This window comes from Caloenas nicobarica, chromosome 4, assembly GCF_036013445.1.
Source record: "Caloenas nicobarica isolate bCalNic1 chromosome 4, bCalNic1.hap1, whole genome shotgun sequence".
Classification (NCBI taxonomy): domain Eukaryota; kingdom Metazoa; phylum Chordata; class Aves; order Columbiformes; family Columbidae; genus Caloenas; species Caloenas nicobarica.
Window position 1 is genome coordinate 32,833,841 of NC_088248.1, and position 26,261 is coordinate 32,860,101.

Here is a 26,261-nt window from a genome sequence, read left to right on the forward strand (position 1 = left end):
GCTAAATAATTCTATGCATTACTTATATGAAAAATAGAATTAAAATAAAATAAATCTAAGCATTGCAGACTTTGTGTCAGAACTCATATTTTACATGAAAATAATTTTTTGTTCTTGCTGTGTTAAATAAAATGATAAATCTATGTAACAAAAGTATTGATTCTCTCATCTGTTGATATCCAAAATTCAGTTGGCTTTTTTCTTTTTAAATATGCAGCAATGAAAATGCAGATCTCACACGCACCCTACGCGTGTTTGCATGGAAGAAACCCAATATGGTAATGGTTGGGAGCTACACACAGGCTCTGAGTGCTGCAAGGCATGAGACTAAAAGCAGAGCTTTCATCTTCTCCACTTATCAGCAGCCATCACACTGAGAATTATTAGTTTCAGAAGATAAATAGATTGATAATAGCTTAGCTGGTAAAACACACAATTACAGCATTTCTTAATTTCCTCCTTAGTCCTAATGCTAAAACTAAAGTAGATGCTGAACAGCTTCTTAAACCTTCCTAGACCTAAAACCTCTGTGTCATTAAACTGCTTGAACATGGTGTACGACAGGACGACCCAGATCAGTCATGGTTGTTTTGGAACAACTCAAAGTATTCAGAGAACTGCTTTAGATCTTTCATATTTGTGATAAGTTAATGTGTGACCACACTTCTCATTAGAGAAAATACATGCATAAAACATCAACATTAAAGTTCCAATAGTATAGCATATTAATATAGCCACAAAAAGACTTATGAATATATCTACTAAACTTATCTGCCATGCTCTATACTGTAGGTTTTATCCAAGACAAAAGAACTAAGACTATCAATATCCCAAATGCTCATTTTTAAGTAAACAGTTCTCAAATCATATTAAAAAAATTTGAAAGCACATCTATTAAAATATAGAGGGTTACTTTATCACTTTCGACCTTATGAAATGTTCCTATTCAATGTTCAAACATATGTAGAATACCTAATTTCAGAAGAAAAAATACTTTTCTGAAATGCACATAATCCAACGTTAAACAGTCGTGTGTACAATATATATGGGTTCTAATTTTTGCATTGCTGCAGGTTGATATGTTGCTAGCTTTCAACACATGTAATATACTTTTTTACATATAAGAAACATTCTCAGACATTCAAAGCAACACGGTAGAAAGAAATTAAGCTTTCAAGGGTGATCTTGTCAAATTTAAGTTTCATTCATGATTTAAATAATGAAGCTTACGGAATATGTTGACATCCAAGGAAAGCCAGCACACTTTAAAAAGCTGAGGTAGATTTAAGAACTTGCATCAATAATTGGAAGTAGTATTTATTCAATAGCAATAGAAAACTCAAAGTAGTGTTGGGAAAATTAATTATGTAGAATGAGTTTATTTATAATTTTACTGAAAAAAGTTCCAAAGAGTAATAAAGAAGAAAAATTAATTTTACTTTAAAGATTATGAGCTCAGCACTATGCAAACTGAGTAACAAAATCATGATGTAAGTTGATATGAAAATATTCGCTTTTTGGTTTTTTCTATCATATACAATTTTCAATAATCTAAAAGACTTAAAAAAACCCAACAACAACAAACACCACACACACAAAAAACCAACTCACATAATGTGCTTTAAGAGCCACTTTATTCGTATGGTCCCTGAAGCTGTAGCATAAGACCCGTGATAGTTTGTCAGGCTAGGATTGTCTATATATAAACTATATCGCAACCTCCACATAGTAACACGCTATTTTTGTTTTCTGTAACAGCAAAAATGTTCTCTCCATTACTGAGTTACAAAAGTATTAAAATCATATTTTAAGAATTCTTACTGAAAAAGTTTAAATAGTAATTAGTTTAACACCTCTAAATTCTCTACTTTGGTATTCAACAAGTTGCACGTGCCGATACCATTCAGAAGTTCATTCAATAGATTTTACTCAAAACGATCGACATCACCTAAAGGAGTGAATAAAAGCAAAATACACATTTATGAATGCACCTATTTTGTACAGCATTTGTTTTCATTTACGTGGTTTACAAGTATAAAAGACTCTCTGGCATGTCCCTTTTAAATGAGTAATAGTTAAGACACCATGTACGCATTTTAATTCAATTCAAGCACAAGAAGTATTGAAATACATGACCTGAGGGCTCCTCTATGGCACTCCGAGTGAACAGATAATACAGATATAAGTATTTCCTCATGGAATGAATGCACCATGACAAAGCACTGAGCTACAAGCCAAGCGATCAAAATTCAAGTTTTAAAGACTTTTACACTTACCCGCCTACGGCAGAAGGGCAGGCCCTGTGCAATGATGCTGATGCTAAATATCTTCATCACGGTTTGGTGTGGTAGAGGTTCTTTGGCACTTTTAAGATCAACAGGAACCAAGCCATGGTTGATTGCAGTTTTCCCAGGTTTGGACATTTTATCGTTCTTACTTTGTCAAGTCTACTAATAATGCAAGAACATTGCTGAAAACTTTGCTTCTAGAGTTGCATGACTTTTTTTTTTTTTTTTTTAAATTTTCGGACTGGTGATTCAGCTCCCCACAGCCTGCTGCTTTTGTCTCTCAGCCTTCTGCCAAGTGTCCTGACCTGTCTGCTGCTCAGTGAAGTGCAAGCTATCCTAGTATAGACAGGAATTAAACTACCAAGGGGCAGGCAGACTGCGCCTGCCAGTCACACAGCTGGTGGAACCTCCCCTGCAATGTCAGAGGAGCCCTTCTCCAAAAAGGGATACGTGGAATGAAAGAGAAGAAGAAAACCACGACCGTCAGGAGTTTTAATAGCCACAGGTGCTTATGCCTGTGCTTTAAAGGAAGATTTTTTAAAAAATATTATAGGTATTTATTTTTTTATAAGTCGGCGTTGTGCTTTCAGAAGGAGAATCCAAGGAGATTGCAACCTTCAGACAGTACCAGTGTTACTGCAGGATCAACTGCATCACTCTCCAGGCAGACTTCTTCTGGACTTCTGATAAAATTTGACAGCTAGTGACTAAAAAGCTGACCTGGACTTTGCTGTATCTCAACCACCATCTCCACAAACCATATATATTACTAAGTCCAAAAGTTAAAAAACTGAAACAGAACAAAAACAAACAAAAAACCCCCAACACACAACACGCTGGAAAAGAAAATAAAAACGGAGTCCCCTAAAATGAAGATATTGGCTCAAAACGTGCTCTTTTGTTAAAAGTAGAGGCTATCACCGTATTTTCACCTACACTGTGATTTTTAGCTCCTTCTTCCTGGCCCTCCTTACTTATGTACAGGTGGCCCAGCTGCACCTCCTCCCCTTCCCTGCTGCTGCAGGGGAGCAGCATCCAGGGCGCTTTGGCTCTAGGGCTGCAATGGTACTTGAACAGTCTTCCCTTTTCTGGCCATCACGGGTTTGAGTACCAGTTTGCTCTACCCACCCCATCAATGGAAAGGAGGGGGGCTCGTTCTCCCAGAACAGCATCTCCCAAAGGACGTGGGGAAAGGGCTGCCTGCCCTTAGCAACAAACCTGACTGAGGGCCATTTTTCAGGAAAAAAGCTCTTACTCCACCAAATGAAGCTAGAACAGCAATGTTTATTACTCACATTATTCGCAATTGATTTACTTTCATTTTAAGTAATTTCTTGATCAAATTAGCTTTCCTACAATGCCTCTAGGTTCTCACAATTCCTTTCCGATCCCTGCACCTGGACATGTTTCTTAAAAATATGTTCGAATCTTGAAAACCTTTTTGATAAAAACTAACTAGAAAGAGACAAAAGCCTATGAAAATGTCTTATGAAATTGCTGATAAGAGATGCAGAAAGCCATCAGAGCCCTTGTATGAATTGAGTCAGTACAGTCCAAAACACAGTGAATAAATGACCATTAAGAAATCTTGCAAGTTCCTTTATGCACAACCCAGCAAAGATAATTAACTGTATAATTATGTGAGGGTAAAAGAGAGAGTGTAGCAATGCTTTAATGCTTGAAGCACAACACTGAAACTTCACAAAAGACAGTATTAAAACACGCCTGTATTAGCATCTCCACTTACTCTTTGTTTCCCCTTTAAAAGCCGAGCTGTAAGCATGTCTCACTTGCATATAGAGGGCCTCCCCTGAGCAAACATTTGCTTGTTGAATGGTTAAAAAATAAACAAACAACAAACAAACAATGACAACTATAAAAAACCTTAATGCTTCATTGAGTATATATACATTCCTGTAAGCATGCACTTATAACAACATATCTCTTTCTCAGACGAACAACAACAAATCCTTATTTCTTTTCAGATGCTGCATACAGAAATGCTATGACGGAATGCTGGGTAGCATAATATTTTCAAGCCCTGATTGTTTGTTGTTGGTTTTTTTCTTTTCTGCCATTCCATCATTCCATTCAAATGCCATTCTAAAGCGCCTTTAGACATACATTTTCTTCTAAAAGACCCTTTACATTTACTTGTTCATACTTCATCCTATAAACTCCAAAAAAGTTTACCATTCTCCTGTACTCAACAGCAATAACACTAGATCACAGTTTATAGCTTCATTCTGAATTACTTCATATTTTATACAACAAATATTAGGCTTTCACTTGGCTGGAAGACTTTGGAAAGGTTTCTTGAGATCTTAGATTCACTCAAATAAGAAAACTTCACTGAAGCACTCCAAAGAGGGAGAAAAAATAGCCTTCTGTTTCTATTTTGAATAACTAAAGTGAAGAACAGAGCCAAAAACCCAAGAGAGATCAACTCACATATCCCTATTGATGTGTCATTCAAAAAGAAGCAACAGGTCAACATTTTTCATTTTTGATGTACAAGTTGCTGTCTCAGTCATTCCAGAATGGGAAAGTTAACAAAATGTATTTATATTAATATAATTTGACATTTGAATAGTATGTATGTAACATAAGATCAGATACAGTATTTTGTACAAAGCAAACCTCGGACTCTAGCTTAATATTCTGTAATTATTAATTTGCATACAGAAATGTCTGCGTGTGCACGCTAAGAGAAACTGTTGAAGTAAACTCAGTTTTGAAAGATTATTTCATTGTGTAATTGCTGAAAGGAGAATTTGACAGTGTGGCAGAACACTACTTTAGTGCCAGCCATTATTAGTTGACAAGAGCCTAGTATCTTTCTACTTTACATGCTTACTTGCCCCTTCCTTTTTTTTTATTTTACTATTAGCTCATAACCCAAGTGCAAAATAAGAGCACAACTTGGCCTGTTTACAAATTTACATACAACTGGGGAACAGACAAGACAAATACAGTGCCCTCCAAGCACCACTCACAGCACAAGTCTCCAGTCACAGGTTATTCTCACACTTCTGAAAAGACAAAATTCTTGATTGTCAGCCTTTCTTCTGTGGCTTGAGATAAGAGTCCCAACAGTACATTAGTTTTTCTTCAGGAACTTCCAAGCTATTCTAGAGTAATTCCACAGGGACACAGTTCTAGCTGAAAAAAGGTATTATGTTCACAATTAGTGCAGTCCCCTTTCTAAGTGCATAAAGCCAAAGCAAACTAAAGTTGGGGTTTTTTTTTTGTCCCATATGAAATTACAATGCTAGATTTCACACTGTACCATAGCAATAAGGGAAAGCTTTGCGTTTTCTCTCTGCCTATTTTCCCTCTTTTTTATCACTGTCTTCCAGAAAAACCATTTGCACTAGCAGATGAGATCTTGTTGGCCCGCTTTTGTTTCCATATATCATCATTTTGTTTTAGTCTTAGATTTGCTACACATTGCTGATTGTAGGTATTAATGTCTCACAGTAATGTTTAAATTCCCAAAGTTTTGCTGGACAGCTACAAATGTTTAACAACTAAAAGTCCTTAGCCTGAAAGTATGATACAGTCTAATTTAAGCATTAAGACGGGGTAACAGAAAGACAAAAACTGAGAGGGCTAGCTATCTTAAAAGTGTCAGGAATATATTGCATATAGTAGATATCACTTATTTTTTGTATTTATTACACATAAAAGTCTAGTCTAAGCTCTAAACGTAAAGTTTAACGAGCCACTCTGTTGCATTTATCTTTAAAAGTGTGTATTTTTAATATTATATAGCGTGAGAACACATATAACCTTGACAAATGTGAAACTATGAAAATTTGAGCTTTAATGCTTTGTAATACATTTCTCTAACATCCTGTTTCTAAATGAAGTGGGGCTGATACTCGGTGATGCTCCTAGAAAAGGTGCCTGTCTGTCACTTTAATCAGATCATGTTTGAAATCAGATCACTTTATTTAGACACATACAAGTGCCAGACAACCTGATTTTGAAAATAGTAGCTTGAGATTGTCAGGGAGTATTAACTGTGAACTTAAGAATCCAGAAGTTTTTGGTTTTTTTTTTTGGGGGGGGGCTGGTCCAGTAAAGAGACATCTTTGTAAAATGAAGTACTGGCAAGTATAGAAAAATTAAAATGCAGAAAGCAGAACCCCAGACAGGTTTTCCACAGTTCTTAACATTGGTGAACAGCTGCCCTCAAATGGATAAAGCAGAGCACTGCAACATTTCAAAAGTCATCTTCTCAAAAATAATATCAGTATAATAAACCTTTGAATATATTTGATAATGTACTTCCTAAATAACATTTTCAGTAAGCTCTGCACAGCTGTAGCATACAGAATGCACTATAATTCACATTATACATAAGCCTTATTGTTCCCTTGATCGATGCTGGCCCCTGCCCATATATACAAAGAGCAAGAACCATTTTGTTAGCAAAGCGAGGCAGTCTGTACTACACTAGTAACTACTCCTATGTAGCGACTGTGGTCCATGTGAGGGGTTTCTAATACCAGTATACAAATGTAGCTCCCAAATGACACACTGCACATAAGCCTGCTTTGTACAGGCAAACTAATAAGCTGTATAGAAACAAGGCACTGCACTAATTGCAACTGTATTAGTGGTGCTTCACAGAAAAAACTGCTGCTCTAAAGAGTCTCTATCATACCCAAGTCTACCCAATTAAAAAAAAAAAAAAAATCTGTATCTGTAACAAAACAATGACCCAGACCCCTGAAAAGGGTATGGAGGGTATCAAATGGAAAAGATAATTTTGATCTCAAAACATAGTGAAGAATCATCCAGATTTTCTTTACTTGGACTCACCGAGATGATACCTCCTGGTTGTAATTCTGGCTCTGGAATCATATTGAGGCATGACCATTAATAACTATAGTGATGAAAGAGGTTAGCATCTAATACAAAAAAGCTACTTTAAAATTTTTGCCATGGAAGGGCAAGAAGATGATACGCTTTTCGCAGCTACTGGTGGAAGATGGTACAACTTGTATGACACCCCTTTACTGAAAAAGGATTATAAAAGTTCAAACAAATATGGAAAAATACTCCACACTCCATAAAAGAGCATTCCCCAGAAGTCCCCTAGCAGATGCCAAAGAAGGTATGAAATATCAAGCAAAGGGGAAACAATCAGATAAACGTATCTACTAGACATTTTTCATGCCCATGTGCACGCTCATATTTGTTTAAGCATCTTGGTATCTAAGTGTGAGTGCATGGAGAAATGAAGTCATAGTCAAATTTGACCTACTGCATTTTAATACTCACGGATGGCATTTAACTCCAGTAGCCTTGTCTGCTGGGGAACCCAAGCAGTAGGTCAGACTAACCAACAGCAAGGGTTCACTAGATTCAGTTTCTTATTGTGAACACCAATGCAAGTGAGTTTGAATGACTGTCAGCAAAAAATAACAGTTCTCCATTAGATCTATTTGATCCCACAGCTGATCATCTTTGGAGCTGAAATGAAACAAACAGGTCAGCTAGAGATTCAAGTAGCAAAAAGAAGAGTAGTACCTGCCCTTCTTGCTCTGGCAGTTTTATTCCAAACTCTTCCTTAAACTGGCTGAAGAATCTGTGAGGCTTGTGAGTTCTGAAATGACTCCAGGAAGTAGGATACCTGAAAACACTCAATTTTTTGCTGTTGCTGAGTTATTTTTCCACTAGACTAGCAAATGTAAACAGCTTACAAAGCAGCCAAACATATGATGAGACAAGAGAAAAAGCATAAGTGTTTGGAAGCGAAGAGTAGTCAAGACCTCCATCTTTGGGCAGCAATGAGCTATTAGATCACCTCTCTTTGTCCATGGATCCCTTAGCACGCAATACTGCTCCCAAAGAGATGCCAATGATAAAAGTTCCCTAGGTATTTCAATGAATACAGAATTTCATCTCCAAAGAAAAGGAATGGAACATGCAAGCACGTGCAGCTAGAGCTGTGGAAGCTGCCCTCAGTCATGACAGTATGAGTGCAAAAGAGCATTTGAAAAATTACAAGGGACCATTTGCACAAGCTACCTTTTCGTAAGGTCATATTCAGTGTTTATGAAAGAAACACGTAGACTGTCTAGAAAACTGCATATTGACAAGACTCTATCATATCAACTAATCATGCTATTGTATCATTAAAACATATACTTAACCACGCACATTTTAAAAAAAAAAAAAAACAAAACCAAACCTCCTACCATATTTAGACACGCCTTTAAATGTACTTAATCATTTGTAACCAGAGGCCTATATTATTTGGCGTTATTTACTGTGCTATGGGGTCTTGTTATCATTGTCACTTTTTTTTTTAACTATCTTTAAAATATGTATCTTCATTTCTTCATTAAACATTTCAGAAAATATTACAGGTATGTAACAGAAATCCAGCTGCATCATAACGTGTTTCACAAATATTCCAGAAATGTCTGCCTGGTCCTCACTGGCTGTAACATGACTTGTTGGATAAGCAATTTTAACTCTTTGGCCTAGTCAGAGTTGCACCAGCTGTTAAAAAGAATTGCTACAGCTGCTCTGCAGGAATTTATTTGCTGACCACTTATTTATGCTGTTGTTGCACCTTTAAATAAAGCTGAGACAAGAATTAATAACTACAACAACAGGTAGAGAAGTCATGCAATATTTAACACTGGATTAAAATGCAAGTCAAATTCCCAGCTGAGAATAAGCTGGGGGAAGGGAAAGCAGGTGTTTTTATTAGTAATGCAGCTGCTTTTATGAAAAAAGAAGATAGGAAACTGAAAAATTAGTTTCCCATATAGTAAATCAGCTTTTCTTATCACTATCACCCTTCCATGTAAAATGCAAGACTTTCAATGGGAAATTCTCTACTAATATACATACATGCACATAATATACGCAAGGCAGTACCCAAATATTAAAAATATTATTATCAGGTTTTGAATAGTGTCTAAAAAGCACTGCCAAAAATTAGTTTTGGACTTAGAAATTTCTTCCTTTCTACATATTACATGGGAAAGGGAACAATCAACAAAATATCAGAGAAGTGTTAAAAATATTTCTGCCACCAAAAAAAGAGAAATTCTTCTGTAGTTAAAAATTCTGTCTGGATACCATTTATTCAGCATTTAAAAAATTTTTCTCTTGTATAATGCCTGACAACATAGTAACTCTTCACATTAGCTATATTATCTACTGCCAAAATAAAAGATTGGACAATGCAAAGTATTACATTTTATGTTTGAAACAATATAGATATCAAGGCCTACTTTGACACAAGATTGTGTTTTTCTTACTAGAACTGTAAAATAAACATCAATCTAACAAATGCAACAACTGATTGTTACACTGGCATTCATTTGATAGCACCAAATTAAGCAATATAATCCTTTTCAGCTGGTTAATAGCATCCTGCAAAGGGGTGTGAAGCTATTTATAAAGCTCAAGATATGCAAAGTAATGAATGCCTAGACTACAGAAAAAGCAGGTAGCCTGTGGAAGGGCTGGTGTTCCTGGTTGGTATGGTTACCACCTTTATTCTTGCCTTCTTTCTTTTTTTTCACCCCCCCCCCCTTTTTTTTTTAAAAAGGAAGGGGAAGCCTTGCCTGTATTTTTATCTTACAACACTGTGTTTCTCTGATTTGTTCAAATATCACTTATTATTTAAAATGCTTAAAAGTATTCCATAGAAATTGACTTGTTGTATACAGATAAACAAAACTATCTTTGAGTTTACTAGCTGTCTGATACTCAGACTTCCAACCCCGCCAGCAAAGAAAAGCAGCACAACAGTACCAAATTCTGACTGGCACAGCGTAGGAAAAGTTTCAACAGTCTGTCCGCCAAAACATATACACGTGTACGTGTAAACACTGTTCTGTGTACTTGCTGTAGGACTAGTGACTTACACCAAAGCCAAAAATTGTGCAGATGGGTGAATGGCTCAAGGTACCAATTCAAAGTGTCCTTGCTTTGGCTGAAGTCTGGCTTAAAGAGAAGGAACATTTATTACATTCAGCAAGAACAAGGGATCCATAGAGAATGATTTCAAGTCTGATTTCTTCCATTTAGCTATGTCACTTCCAGTTTAATTTAATTTTTACTTATTTTAATTAAGTGAATTATTTTCCATGTGTTTTAGAAAATCTGACCAATGGATCAGAACTGAAGGAATTATGACATTGGTTAAAAGAGTGTTCATTATTTATTGTCTTTCAATTTTGTTTAGCACTTAATGTATTTGGGTCAATAATGATCATGATAGTTGCCATCCCTTAAGAGACACTCTATAAGTAAGAAGAACAAAGAGTCTCCTGCCCACTTCCAAGCACAGATAACCCAAGGCTGGATGACATAAGAATGTGATTTGCACTTACAGGAAACATTGCTCATACTTAAAAGTAGTAATGACTTCTGATGATGAATAAAGTGGAATTTATCCCTGCTGGCAATCTGTGGTGGCAGTAGGTACATCTTCCACTTCAGCAGAGGCAACAGGGATTGAACCAATGTATTAAAAATTAATAAACATTAACAGAGTCATATTTCATGACACAGCTGAAAAGCATAGCCACTGTCTCTCAAAGCTGAATTACACTGAATATTACTAAAATTCACAATTTGCTCCTTTCATATTATGCAATATATAGTCAGGTAATAAAGTCAGGAGAAAAGACCAGCTTTTATTAAGAACAAACATAAAAGAAGGAAGGTTCTATAAGGAAACAGTTGGTTTGGACCGCCTTGGCATGAGACAGAAATCTCTGCACTTGCTTAGTAATTGTGCTCTTCTCAGATTCTCTTGCTAATTCTCATAACAAACTAAAGAAACAGAATTTAAAATTAGCAAGAAGAGGAGAAAGGAGAAATAAGAGAAGTAAGAACAGAACAGATGCCTGACAGCAATGTTTTCCACTTGTTCTTCAGTGATTATTAAAGAGAAACACATCCATACACAAGAACTCATGACTTTCACCTGTAAAACCTCAATGCCAATTAACTAGATACAACATTACATCATAAGTTGATGACACAGAGTCAGTGCACACAAAGTTTTATAGAAATTTTTTTAACAAAAAGCACGTTTTACTGTAATTCAGTGAAGTCCTGAACTTGTTTGGTCAGGACAGAATGGGCAGAACTCTAGCAGAGTTTGCATTAAGTTGAAGTTTAGACAGCATTTTCATTAATCACACTATGGAGAAGGTGCTTCTGACAAAGAAAACAGTTTATAGAAACACTGGTTTTAAGTTTTATAGGGATTTTTCTAATAGAAATTTCACTAATAAAGTAATCTGTAAAACATCCACATGCAACCTAAACAAAACATAACAGCAGACTAATAAATCTATACAAAATTCATGTTATATCTTTACTACACAAGCAAAGCTTCATGCACAGATCAGACACCATATGCTACCAAAGAAAAAACAGTTCATGTGTTAAAAACCACCCTTTGTCAGTAGACATTAGATGATGGCTGTTCAAACACTCTGCTGAGACAGCTTAGAAATTTCAGTTTTTCAGAAATTATTAAACAAGCATAGAAATTGACCTCGTCTAGTTTTCCTCCTTACACTCAAGAAGTTGTATCTAAATCACTTTACTGTGCACAGTTTGCTGAATAGCAACATGTTCTGCAGATAAGAAAAGTCTCTTACAGAAATAAAGGACATACTGCTATTTTGCAGATTACAGTGAGTGAGAAATGCATCAGGAAAAAAAAATGTCAGTCCTGCAGCAGCTGTTAAAAGTAATTCTGGTCCTCAGATCACCCTCTGTTCCTCTGGCCCTCTAAGCTGATTCCATATCTCATGATTTCATAAGGATAAAACATCAATGAATACTAGAAATATACTGATAACAACTTACACTTCTAAATATACACTTCAAATTCATAGCCCAAAGAATATTTAATTTGGGAAGAGGGAGTGTCAACAAAACCAAAACCAAACTCGCCAGCAAAAGTTTTACTTTCTTCACACTTTGATTCACCATTTACATCAAGTTTCATAGCCAGTAATACCAACTTCAGTTAAGCCCCAAAAGGTGAAGCAGTTTAAATTGACACTCAGAGCAACAGCATCCACTGATAAAATGCATAGTAAATACAGCTGTATCACTACGGACTGGAGATATCTGGGGTAACGATCATGTCAGGCAACAGCACCTGCCACATAGTCAAGAACAACATGAAGAACAAATGGCATATTTAAGTGGGGCAGAGCTCTCAAATGTATTTATTAGACAAGCCATGCATCCCAACTGAGTAAGCATATTGAAAGTATTTTCAAGCACATTTTCATGATTTCTACTTCATAATGTTGTTGCCATATAATTGGTGAGTTGAAATGGTATTGCTGCAGTTTGTTGTTTTTTTTTTTTTAAGATTATTTTTACGTTGAGAACAAAGATCCAGAGCAAAAACCACGTAGGTGCCTAACAGCCACTGATTTCAAAGCCTACGAAAAAGTGTGCGACTACAAGGCACTGCTTCAAGTAATTATCCTGAAGGTATCCATTTAATTTATTCTTCACAAAGTCAACTGATATGGCCAGTTTGAGTAACACAGCCAAGTTCCTTTCCAATATTTACTGTTAAGGAGCTCTGTATAAGCCAAGCAACTAAAAGGCAATTCAATACAACCTTGTGGCAACACATCAGTTCTGAGCAAGTCGAAACCAAGAGACTGTTTCCCCACTCCAGAAGGTGGCTGGCATCTCTTCTGCACTAGGGAACTGCTGGAAATCCGCCTATGAACAACCAACCAACATGGCTACGAAAGAGTTACATGGATACATGTATGTTCAGAAGAAATTACTGGACATGTCTGTTAAGAACCGCCAGGAAATAAGGAAAGTGTACACTCTGGGATGCAGGCTATAGCTTCGCTGCAAAGAAGGTGCAATTGTACATTAAGTCAGACACCTGCACAGACAAATCTGTCACAATCAAAAGCTCTGTAGGTTTATTTTCCAGTGTGGCTAGCTGAGGTAAAACCCTTGACTGGAGTTGAAAGACTGACCTCAATTATTGGCATAGAAGTAGAAAATTGCTCGTGCCTTGCTCAGCTAGGTCTTCAGTCTAGTAAGCAAACTGTGTAATGGGAAACTAAATGAGAAACTAATCAGCACTGGCTCTTTCCACATCAAAAAAATGCGTCTTTTTGTAATGATGGGGGAAGGTAGGAGAAAAAAAAAAGGGGGGGGGGGGGAACCCCAATGAAAATCTACTTATTAAATACAATCTTGTAGTCAAAACTATAAGCCAAACTGTCAGCATCATGTTTTCTGCTAAACTGTGGTGGTTGCAATCCCTCTCCCAGGCTGCTTTGACACCAGCCACACAAGCCCCGCAACACAGGTGTCGTGAGCCCAAGCTCTGAGACAGCCCCTCTGTGCTCTCAGAGCTCCCACTAGGTAGTGAAAGACCTCCCTTCTGCCTGGGCAAGGCAGCAACCATGGGGTCACTCCTGGAAACCTGACACACCTGCCACCTGGATCACAGCCTGAGCAGGGTGGTACCAGAACTTTACAATCTGAAAAGTTCTGGATGTAGACAAATGGTGGAAAGCATCAGAAACTACCTGATGCTAAGTGTGGCCAGAGTGGAAATATACTGACCAAAGTCAATGATCTCAGGACCCTATAAATAGCAACGCTAAGCGAGACCTGTGGAGCTCTCTGGGGTGGCAGCGGGCTGTCACCTCGCACCTCCGTCCCAGCTGGGATGCCTCTCGGAGCCACCTCGCGACAAACCGACGCCACAAAGCCGTGCGGGAAGATAGATTTCTCGAGACTCAACGATCGCCTGTTGAGAATGCTGATGCATTCAAAGTGAGTAATCTGCTTATCACAAGAGGGCAATTTTGGCCACAGCTATACCTCCACATATATTCAAATATCCATGGATTAATGTGCACGTGTGTGTGTGTTTTATAGACCTATATATATGTGTTTTTATCCATATATCTGTGTGCATGTCTATGTGTATGTGATCTAATTTATCTCCTTGCAAGTATAGTGTGACCCTTGCCATTCTCGAATCTGTAAGCAAGTCACTGTTTTAGTTACAACAAATCCAATAGAATTGCTTTAGATCACTTTATTAATCAGCTGCTGATTGTTATTAGAAATCCTATATTAAATTTGTGATCTACCTCAATAAATTTCAAACTGCTGCTAAATCCAAACCATGTAAACAATCCATCTGCGACAACTACCCTTCTTCCTTTCCAAGCAGAGATTCTTCACTTTCCCTTCTATACACAATTACTTCACAAATTATACATTAGCACTGTCATTTAATTCTGTAGTAATAATTGTAAAAATCATACTGAAAAGAGGTAAGACACCCTTCATTACGGGAAAGGAAAACAGAACTTATAATAGAAGAAATTACTGTCCTTTGATTGCAAGTGACATTTTAACATAACAGTTAAATTTAATTACTAGGTATTCCAAGAACTTTGCATGAGAAAGCTGAACTAGATAGCCAAGTTCTTAGATAAGCCACAACCTATACCAGGGATAACCACATTGCTACAAGCAGAGCCCACATCTCAATTAGCAAGCTTCACGATCTGCTTACAGGGTAGGCGAAATCAGCAGAGCAGCAAAACCCACCAGTTTTTCCTGCTAGTGAAGATGTATGATCAATTCTACTTGCAAAAGGCAAAAGTACAGCTAAACCTCTGCAAGCCTTGGGCAGCAAAGGAAGCCATTACTTAACACAGCCAAGTAAAAGCAGAGCAAGTGAGAAGTACTTTTGAAAAGAAGTGTTGATATTTGTAGTAAAGAAGCACGCTGCAGCTGAGTACACATGGGAAGAACCTTGCTGTTACAGAGAAACTGAAAATCTGTATTCCTCCCATGGATGCTTAAATATTTAACAAACTACATCTTAATGACAGTTGCATAACCTTTCCAAATGATCCTGCATGCTTGGAATCATTAACAACTAAACTATGTAGTACATAAATGAGAAAAAAGTAAAAGGTTAGAAGTGCTGATTGATATTAATCTCAGAATATGAATATTTGTAATATTATTACAGTCCAATATGAAAACAAAGCTCTGTATCAGAAGAGTTAAAAAAAAATTTTTAAACAGCAAAACTTGCTTCAAAATAACCAAACTGTCACGGTAATGCAAAAGTAATTCTGATTGGCAATTGCAAAAACCATTTATTGTTTATTCTAAGTTACTTACTTAACTCATCTTACTTTAGTGCCATAGTTCAGAATAACCAAGGGAGGAGAAAATTTGCCAGTTCCTAATCTTTTAAAGAGAGCAATGTGAAAGAAAAAGAAGCTTTAATTAACAAGGCAAATCCCAGGGAGAAGCAAGAGGGAAAAAAGTCACATTGCTAATGTATTAAGTTGTAAGGGCAGCAGGGCATGTGTGTGTGTTTTTGTTGTTTTTGTTGGTGCTGTCTGGTATTGGGGGGTTTGTTTTGGTTTGGTTTTAACAAACAGAGCAAGTATTAATGTGTATCCTTTTTGACACAGCTTTAGCCAAATTATTATTTAGTTTAAGAACTCTTTAAAGCATTAACTGTTGGACAACTCAGGAGATAACAAGCATGAAGAATCTGTCTACCCTTTTTAACCTTTTTTTGTACTATACAGTTTTCCCTCCTCCTCCTGTGCACTCAAAACAGACAACTATACATCACATTCTTATCACACAAGCCATCTGAAAATGCTTAATTATTTTTTAAAGGAAACATTCCTATATCATTTCAGATACTGGAAACAGATTTCTTCACAAATAAAAAATACTGAGTCCTTGTGTTCCAGTTTATTCCCTAGACTTAAAAAACATGCCTCAAGTTTTTAGCTGCAAGAACAGGAAAAGCCTTTGCAAAGGAACACTGCACAAGTCTCCGTAGGGCTGCAGCAAAGCAATAGCAGCCCCCTCTGCTGCTCAAAAAGGAGAAATATTTTAACATCAATATTACAAAACCACCACCCCACCTACACACAATACTCCAACCTCCTCTCAGTAGTGTGTACTGCCTGTACACCAAAAAACTACTTCTAAGGATCAGCATTTCTCTAGTGATCCTTTATTTCCCCCTACCCCTACAAAGCTTTTAGTCTATTAACATTCTGACGATAACTGCAGACTTTCATACATGAGTCCGTTCTCACTTCACATATGCATAGTTTTCCTTCGTTTTAAAAATTAATGCTATCCTCCCATACAAAGCAAAAAATCACTGAAAATAAATCCTTTCAATCCTTGTGGCTCTATGTACTAGCTCGGACCAAGCACTGCGCAGTAAAAAATTCTGTCCCAGTCTGCACTATTTAAGCTCAAATCTTTGTGAGCATGGCTTTAGATTTGTTTTGGAATTTGCGAGATGGGTATTTAAACTCCAAGGGATGTGTCTTCCTGTGGTACCTCCTGTCCCAGCTCCAAGACGTCAACACAGCTTATTTGTTCTGTCTCTGCCCCCTCCACTCTCTAGGGTCAACGCACAACCAAGAAAAGGCACATGTGGAACAGCAGCATTACTTACACAGGCATGCCCAGACAGCACAGTACCCGGAATCAGAGAATGCTGCAAAACACCATTTTTACAAGAAAAACAAGCAGCTTCTCAGCCTTTACCATTGTTATATGCAATATATGTTATATAGAAAAGCCGTCTATTAAAAAAATCATTACCTTTAGTAAGGAAGCAAATGTTCAAATATGACAAATGCTGAAGGAGTATCAAAGTGTTTTTTGTGGTTGTAGATCCAACTATACAAGAATTTTTCATCTTCATTTTAGCTAAGCTGTTTTCTGGTTCTTAGGAAGCCCTGGTTAACCAACAAAATCACCATCACAGCCCACAGTCAGACAGCAACTCGGGAAGTTGGTGGAGGGTTCTGCATGCACTATGTCTGACCCCTTACGAGGAGTCACCATCACAGCCCAAATAGCACAGAAATAACGTTTTACATTCATATACCCTAATTTGCTAAGTTTCAAGACAGACTCAATAGAAGAAAAATAAATCAATGTTTAAGTAAGAGAAGTTTTGTTGCAAAGACTTATTGAATGGTGCCTGTTGTCGAGAAGGATTGAACAGCTCCCATAGACGGGCTCAAACATTCCTTCAGACAAGCAGGGCAGCCAAATGTGGCTCCTGAAACCCAGAACGAAAAAACCTGCCATGCACTGGCTAACAATCCTCCAGCTTTACCTGCTCACTTGGATTTTAAAATTCAGGTCCTTACAGAATACATGAAAATACCTTTAGTGACTTCTAGTGTATTCTCCCCGCAAAACACAATCCATGGAGAAATATAAAATGACTCCTGGAATCCCACCTCGAATGGGAGAGAGTGGCATGAAAATAAAATAATATATCAAAATTCAAGATGACATCACCCCGAAGCAAGAGGCATACTTTAAGATGAAAAAGGGCTGCCATTTGCCTGTCTCCCAACAACCGTTTCCTACAACTTTTTTTACATGGACACAGTAAATTGCATCTTCTAGTTTTTGTGTAATTTTCAGATTGTTTTCCTCTTTTTGTCACAGACCAACTTCAAGCATGCAAGAAGGAGTAAGAAAGGAAACGCATGCCTCGATACCATCATTTGACCTGGAGCAAGTATATATCTGCATCTGGAGATCTCACACCTGCTAGACTGACATAAAGTAGTTATTTTGCCTAATCATAGAAATCTGCCACAATATTTGCTGGAATTAATGCAGCTAATGCTTCTCAGGAATTCATGGATTTAATTTTACTTTTTAAGTGATTGTTTCCTAACTGAGGTGGCTTCAATATTAGACACAATATTAAAACTATCATGTAATGTAGAATTTTAGATAAAGAAAAACTAATAGAACAAAGTTAAACTCATGGTAGCTTGAGTATAAGGGATCATTACTTTTTTTCCCTTTCTACAAAATACATCAAATCCAAACCAAAGCTGAATAAACCCGTAAATTATTTTAACTGTTTAGAAACAATTTTAAGATAATCACAAAGCAAATACTCCTCTAGATAAGAAAAGTTCACAGCAGTTAATGAAAAACAACTCATCTTGACGGAAACTGAAAGCCTCAATTAAAATTAAAAGACAGCCTGCTGCTGTCAAGTGGAAGTCCAGGTGACATGCAGCAAATGCAAGGAGGACACACTGTGGTGTTATGCGGGAACCTTGCCATTTCCTTCCTTAGCCACACAGGATCCCACAAAGCCAAGAACCAAAAGAAGTCAGATGAGAAAGAGACTTTATTCAGTAGTTGACAAGGAAAGGCATAAAAAAATAGAAGGTTAAAGAACAGAGATATCCAAAAGTTGAGATGAGCTGCACAACACCACCTACAGCAGTAGCAGTTGCTACTTTATTTGGTTTCAATATTATCTCTTGGCATTTGGTAGTGATGAAAACTGTGTGTTGCCAATATTGCTACGTACAAGCAGACTAAACTAGAAACTGTGTTGGCTCAGGACTGAATGCTCCTGAGGAGCCAGGCTTACGTCTGACACACAAACAGTGAGCAGTGGATTCCCCCATTGCAGCCAACACTGGTGCCGCAAAGCAAGTTTCCCAGGAGAACTGCACACAGCAAGGGAGCAGGTAATTCAGCCCGAGTAATGAGGAGAACTGTACGAGACTACAAATGCTGAGAGTCATACCTGAAAATCTAAAAATAAGTCTATCAGGTTTGAGTCTTCTAGGATGAGTCTATCTTCAAGAGGTAGAACAAGAAATCACTTGCAAATACAGCTGATGAGTTTAAAAACACTTTTTCTTGAGCAGCATATTAGTCTTTATTTTTACTCTAGTAATTCACTCATGCTCCAGAACGGCTACATTTCTGCAACATTTCTTAACACAGAATGTGTTCCTATAGTTAAATGTTAGGTTATTAATAGTTTAAATGTTAGTTTATTAATGAATTTGCAACGTTAATATCTTCAAGACTGATTCTGCATCTCTATACAATTCTGTTCATACTCAATTACATAGGAAACTTAACTTATGTTCACTGATTTTTTCGTGGATTTATTTTGTTTTACATCAGGTTGGTTTGGTTTTTTTTAAAAAAGTACATTATAAACATCTGAGGGGGTTTTGTCATTTTGTTTTTTGAACGGTGCGAGGAGGCTAGGTGTTCTATTACCAATTAAGGATTAAGAAAAAGAAATTGGCACATAGGCTTAAGAAAAACATTCTTCCACAAGAACACTTGCCTGCTCCTCTTTTGTTAGTCAGTATCACCAAATCCATTATTTTATCAGTTTTTGCTACTGCTAAGAGTTAACAAAATCCCTCTCCTGAAGAACTTGAAAAATATGGTGAACTACTGAGGTACACTGGAGCTAAAACTCCAAAAACTTTTTTTTCTTTAATCTAAAATGTTAAGTGATTTAAGTAGCAATAAAAATACAAATATTTATTTTCAAATTCTTATTGCAAATCAGAAGTTCTCAACAATCACTGCATACAATTTACAAGGTACTCACAAGCAGGATATCATACGAAGTTATGTAATGACTTTGTAACTGAATGACTGGCTAAGACACTTTTTTTTAATCTGTATTCTGTCAATGAACCCACAATAACCTGGTCAGAAGGAAAAACTTGATGTTTCAGTAATATTCCACCCTATTTTTTCATTACAATGTTTTCATCTAAACGAACCAGATATTCTCAGTGAACACCACATGTGCACAATTCCTCACCTTCCTTCTTGCCTGCTTTGAGAAGGAAAACATCATAAATAATGCCAGAAAGGTATTAAGTGTATGAGTTAGCATGTAAAAATATTCATAAAGAAACACCTTGATCTTCTGAACATAGTCACCAGAGCACTACTCCTTAAAATATACAGGAGTATTTGCTCATGTCAAAAATGCATGAAAATAATTTGATTATTAACAGTTAAAACCGTATAGTTTTTGTGGACTGCATAAATTCTTCATAATGAGCTCTTCAGGAAGTAAGATCTTTGCTTCATTGTAAAACTTCCGTTTAAGTTAAATATGAAAATTATCTCCCAAAATCCAGAGTTAAAAAGGATTAAGAATTTTTTTTAAAAGTGTAGTTTCTCACCTTTGTCTTTATGTAGAATGGCGATGAGTGGTGAATGGGCAAGTCCACGAGGCTACTGGAATTTGTGACACTGTTACTATTAGCATGTTCATCTTCTCTACTGCTGTCATCAGACTGATCAAAATCATCACTCTCCTGGTCCATTTCCTCCTCCTCTTCCACCTCCTCCTCTTGATCACCAGCATGTTCATCATCTTCTTCCTCTTGGTTACAAGTGGATTCTTCATCCACTGTAATAAGTCTATTGTTATTTTCTTCTAACTGTTCCTGCTGAGACTCATGCCTGTCATCAAATCCAGGTTCTTCTCCTCCTATCTCTCCATTCCTCCCAATGTGCTGCTCCTCCTGTTGTCGTCTTTGCTGCTGCTCCTCCTCTTCTACGACCCGATTCATCTGCTCCTCATCTACTTGGCTTGAGGAAGCGTTACCTCGAAGAGATCCACCAGTTCGTCGCCTCTTGCTGCCCACAGAGAGCAGTTCCTGATTCATTTCCAAAAGCCAGCTTGCTACTTCTTGGACCTTGGCTAGGCTATCTGAAGATGCAAATGCTTTCACATTCTAAGGAGAGAAAACAAGAAAAAGTGGGGAATTACAAAAGTTACAATTTTTATTAGATAAAGCAGTAAAAACTCCTTTCATTGTATTAGTCCTGACAACCTCAAATTCCAAGAAACGAGGAATAAGTTTCTACTTGAGGCAAAACTGGAAACACCCAGACTGCAGAGAACTTTGTAGCAGGATTGTTATTTCTTCCATCAAACAGTCTGATCCTGATTTCTGAAAGCACCAGATTCTGCAAAATTCAGAATATCTACTTAAGAGCAGGCATATTTTCAGGTATAATTGCAAGTTTCATTTCTTGTTACTAAGATTTTCTTTCAGATGAATGAAGAAGATAACGACCACTAAAGAATATAGCCTTATCACTTCCAAGGCCACAGAGATGCCCAGTGGTCAAAAGCAGACATCAATAGGCACCCTGTGCAGCCCACAAATGGCACACACCTTGCCTGACAAAAGAATCACTGTTAGCAGTATCAGTTCTCCAAACTCTAAGAAGCTAAAAGAATTGTTGAATGAGACTCTGAGAAGTTAAGAAATTGCCAGATTTAGGTGGATACTAATAGAAACTGAAAAATACACAATTTCCAAGTTATCCGCACATTTGGCTACACATGTGCGTGCAAATAATATACAAGAACAGAGAGATATAACACAGTCTAGCTAGATCTTAAATTTGGTATTACATTTCCAGCTCTACAACCTTTCAGGCTGACACATCCTGACTCCAGGTCCCCTAAATTCACGTGATGAGTTGAGTTGGTGAAGTCAGACATGACCTCAACAAGTGGTCAGATTCACAGGTTGCACAGGAAAATGTGTGCAAATAGAAAATAACTAGCTTTTTCACCACTGTGCTTGGGTGTCCATAGACCAAACACACACTCAGCAGGCTACAACAGTGAGAGGTTCAGAAAGCACAACAATACAATGCTGGAAGGGAGAAAGACTACTGAGTGTCCTTGGAGTAGGAGCAATGAAGGATAAAAATTTCCATGAGTTCTTCAACTACAGGAAGATATTCTCCTAACCCGTCCCACCCCCCTCACTCCTTTTTTGAGAAAGTCCTCTATCTCTGGTAATTAGGAAAAAAAAAAAAAAATCAAAACAAAACGCCTAGCACCTTGGATGACGGATGTGTGGAACCAATAAAGCCCAGCTTTACTCGTGACATTTGTAAAAACATTCAGCTTACTGGTGAGGAGGGAAGAAAGTAAGAGAAACCATAGCTCTAAGGTAATTTTCATTGTGTTGTACCATGAAAGCCACAGAAACACATTTACAGATGTTTTTCAAGTGTTGCATTGAGAAGGATTTGTAGATGGGATTCTGCACGCTTGTCCCCTCTTTCTCAGGGAAGCATTACTTACATCCCAAAGACGTGGTTTCCAAGTTTCCACATATCTACCCAGATGACGACTGCCCCCAAATAAAACCTTATGAACTCAAAAGCTGAAATATATGTTCTAAAGAAAGAGTCCACCAGCAATTAGCTCCAATCAGTGAATGAGAAGCTAATACTAAAAGACAATTAAGCTCCACACGTCAAGGCAAAGACATGATGGAAGCAGAGGCCACGCTGACTCCTGCTTTTACCAGGACGAAAAGCATTAGGGGCACTAGGGTGCATGTGACCCAAACCAGAAGCTAATGACTGCAGCCTTCAGTGCAAGGGACATCAAAAGTGAGTGTGTTTCATTTTCTATGTATAGTAAGTAGCACATGAGAAAAAGTGCACTCTTCATAGTATTTAAGAGAAATGTTTTCACGTAATATTTTTCCTCAAAGCCCGGAAACCTTAGCGTATTGGAGTGATGTTTAATAACTCCATTTCATCAAGTATCAAATTTGGTTGCATATATAATCTGAGGATAGTACAGCCTATTTAACAGGCTTGCTACATAGTTCAGGCATGATGAAGATGACAACACTACATCTTATTTGGATTATTTTAAGCATTAAATCATGTAAAAATCACTCATTAAAAAAAAAAAAAAGCCAAGAGATCTACATCTTCACAATCTAGCAATTTTAGCTTCCATCACAAATGATTCTCTAAATAGCCGTGAATGAAGCCTTAAATTTTAATCACGTTTTTTTCAGTATTGACAGCATTATTTCAAATATATGCATCAATTATTGGTTTAGGACTTGATAAAACTGCAAATGTTGCATTTGTTTCCATAATTTAATACATACTTTCAATTTGTATCTATAAATGACCAACAAAAAAAGGTCAGCAAGTAACAAAATGCCTGATTCTGCTAAATGCTTAAGTGACAAAAATGACACTATTGTTACTGTTAATATACCAAAATTAAATTCCAACCAATTAAAAAAAAATGAACATACACTAGTACTATTACATAGTATTAATTATTCCTACATTTTTGTAGTGACTCAAAATTAGCTTCAGTCATAAGTTATTTCAGTTTTACTCTGTATTTGCACAAATAAACTCAACTTGGACTTTCCAGAAGCCTGTAAAACGCATTATCAAAATTTAATTACAAGCAGTGCTACATCAGAAATCATTAATATGCAAAAAGGTGATGCATTCACTGAAGAACAGATGGATGTACATTATCTGAGAGATTTGAAACATTAAAGCTGCCTTCTGTCACATAAGTGCTTTCAGAATTAACTACTGTCAGCTTAATACACAAGATACAATCATTTCAATATATAAGGCAGATAAGGAATAAGACAGGATTATTATTTTGCAGGAAGAAATGTATTTACAAATCAACTACCAAAGAACTAAAATGCTGTGTTTTCAGCTAGCACAGTGCCTCCTTCATTTATACTCTCAGAGCCCAAAATTACTCAAATCAGCTAAACTCCAGCATATCAGAGAGGAAAGGTATTGCTTCCTACCCACCTCAGACCACAAACAGTTTTATTTTAGACAGAGACCAAAACATTGCAGAACAGTGGTAACACTTCGGATAAACATGCAAAACTCATCAACATTTGGTCAACAAGTCTAACTTGGCAACTCCCAGGTAAGTTTTGTAATGCCTGTGGTCAGTGGTATGGAAAAGCAAAATACAAGTAATCCCTAAGGGAAATGGAAGTCCCTGGACCGATCCAGCTGCAAATTCAGAGTTAATGAACGCATCCTCCATTTATATTGAAGATAAAATGCTCCTTAAGCAGAATTCTTCAGCTTTATCCATTAAATCTGCACAGAAGACAGATTATAAAAATTAACCTGGAACAACAGCTACTCAAAACCACCTCTAAGAAATACCAAGCAACACCAGAAGACTATGGAGAACACTCCTCGGGTTTATCTACCACAACAGGTTGCATTCCGTAAGTAGAAAGCAAAAAAGGAACATCCCACCCAAGCTAAGGATCTCCTATGATTTCATTTCGACATCCCAACCTACCTTCTGAAGGAAAAATGAAGTCCTTATAAGCACACTTTGCCCAAATGGACACTGGTGTGTTGGTACCTTAGAGCCAGGCTGACATTAGCAAGCAGTGCAGCACCATAGGAGCAGACGCGCAAACGTGAGGACTGGGCAGCCCAGGATGCGGCTGCAGGGGGGGAAAGGGCTGTTATTTCCAGATCAGCTCTGACCCCCAGGGTCCACCCTCACAGCCAGAGCACATCTTCTGGTTTAGTTTCACCTAGGAGGTGCTTTGGGACATCTGTGCTTTAACCCATTCTGTTGGGGAGCAGGTGTGGACAATCAGGAGTTACACTTTAAAAGTGTGCTGTTGATCTAAATCCAGATTAACACACAAAGTGCAAATGCACCTAATAATGGGTACTGGGTACACATCAGCCCCACCAGCCACCTAAAACCTGTCAAACCTATTTAAAGAACATGTATACAAAGAGAATTAAATGCAGCTTCAAGCAGGTAGAAGTAAAAAACATAATTAACACTGATAAGATTGTGGAGCATGTTGTATGAAAAAAAGGAAAAAAATATTTGAGCGCATGGTCATGATAGCTAACAATGCAAAACACTACGAGCAAGCAACCTACATGCTGTGTTAAAGAAAATGTTTAGTATATTGATCTGATTGCTGGCTACACAGTTTGTATATAGGAAAGATTTTGAACAATAGCAAAGTAACAAACCAAAACAATCAATATGCACTAACTGGAAACTGAAACTATACGAAGTCAAATGAAGAATCCACCACCTTCTTTTATAGGTTATGGTAGCAGATAATTATCCTCATGCAAGGACTTAACAGAGACAAGATACCTCAGATAAAGCCAGAACTTAAACTAAAGTTATGAGCTTTGAACAAAAAGTTACAGGAGAATAATTTTGCTGTGTTACACAGGATGGCAAGCTTGATCATAGTAACAGACTCCTCAAGCCATAAAATTCCGAGTTGAATACATTGTACAGAAGAGGAAAATAAACAAACCTTCTGCATTTCATCAGCACAAAATGCTGGTTAGGGCAAGATTAACACACAGCTTTAAATACTTTCAGTAACTTTGTGTCAAAATCAAACACATCATTAACAATGTATCTCATTCTACAAGCATGCATGCTTTTTATAAGAAAAATAAACTACTTCTTCCAAACATATACACACCTCACATCTCTCAGTCATCTCCATTTTTCATGGCTTCAAGCTCCAGAACAAATTAGCAGCTAAAAAAAATTCTCTGCTCCTGCTCTATCACCCTGTCTAGCAAAGCTCTGCCAGTGCTTAGGGAACCACGCAGATAACTTTTCTATTGGATTAGAAATTATTCTGCTCCCTTTTTCACTCTCTCTAGTAACAATCAGGTCATTTTGTTTATTCAGTGCAAAGTGGTCAGAGTAACCATTACTAAAGGAAAGTGCTCCCCTAATTACTTATGTCAAACATAAATCTGACAGCACACAAAAAAATAGATTTAGCATTCATTAAATTTAAAAAAATACCACAATTAGTTTCCTGTACAAATTTAATTAAGCCCAGATGCCTCTAATCTTCTTGTGTGGCCACTTTTAATTACCTTCTTCCCTACTGTAATCTGGCCTCAATTTTCTATCTACCTTCTGAGGCTTTTCATCAAGCCCTTGTGCCCTGATCTTCCCTCCTAAATGTTTCTAAACAAAGAGAATTCCAGTTTTCCCAGCACATATGGTCTACTGTAAGATGTCTCTCCCTTCTGGTCACCTGCTTCTATTAACCCCACAATCCTACTTCAACAGACCTTATCGCTTCTCTCTTTCATCATCCAAACTTAATTTTTTTCTCCCAGAACTGACTCCCTTTCCCATCCCATGCCTCAGCCTCCCAACCCCTTTTGGCCCACAGCACTACTTTACAGTCCCAGACACTCTGCTCCATTCTGATCCATTCCCTGCAGAAAGGAAAGGGG

General features: G+C 37.3%; 1 protein-coding gene across 3 annotated transcripts in view; it reads right to left on the reverse strand.

Annotated features, from left to right (window-relative positions):
* Window positions 1-26,261, reverse strand: part of FBXW7 (F-box and WD repeat domain containing 7) — a 177,089-nt gene that overhangs the window by 79,524 nt on the left and 71,304 nt on the right. For 2 of the 3 annotated variants that reach the window (XM_065633369.1, XM_065633370.1), the window contains exon 2: window positions 20,351-20,908. In XM_065633369.1, coding sequence (XP_065489441.1) covers window positions 20,351-20,839 — 489 coding nt within the window. In that variant the 5' untranslated portion in view covers window positions 20,840-20,908. Of the gene's footprint in view, window positions 1-2,276; window positions 2,622-20,350; window positions 20,909-26,261 lie in introns of those variants that run through there. The other variant, XM_065633368.1, reaches the window with a different exon arrangement.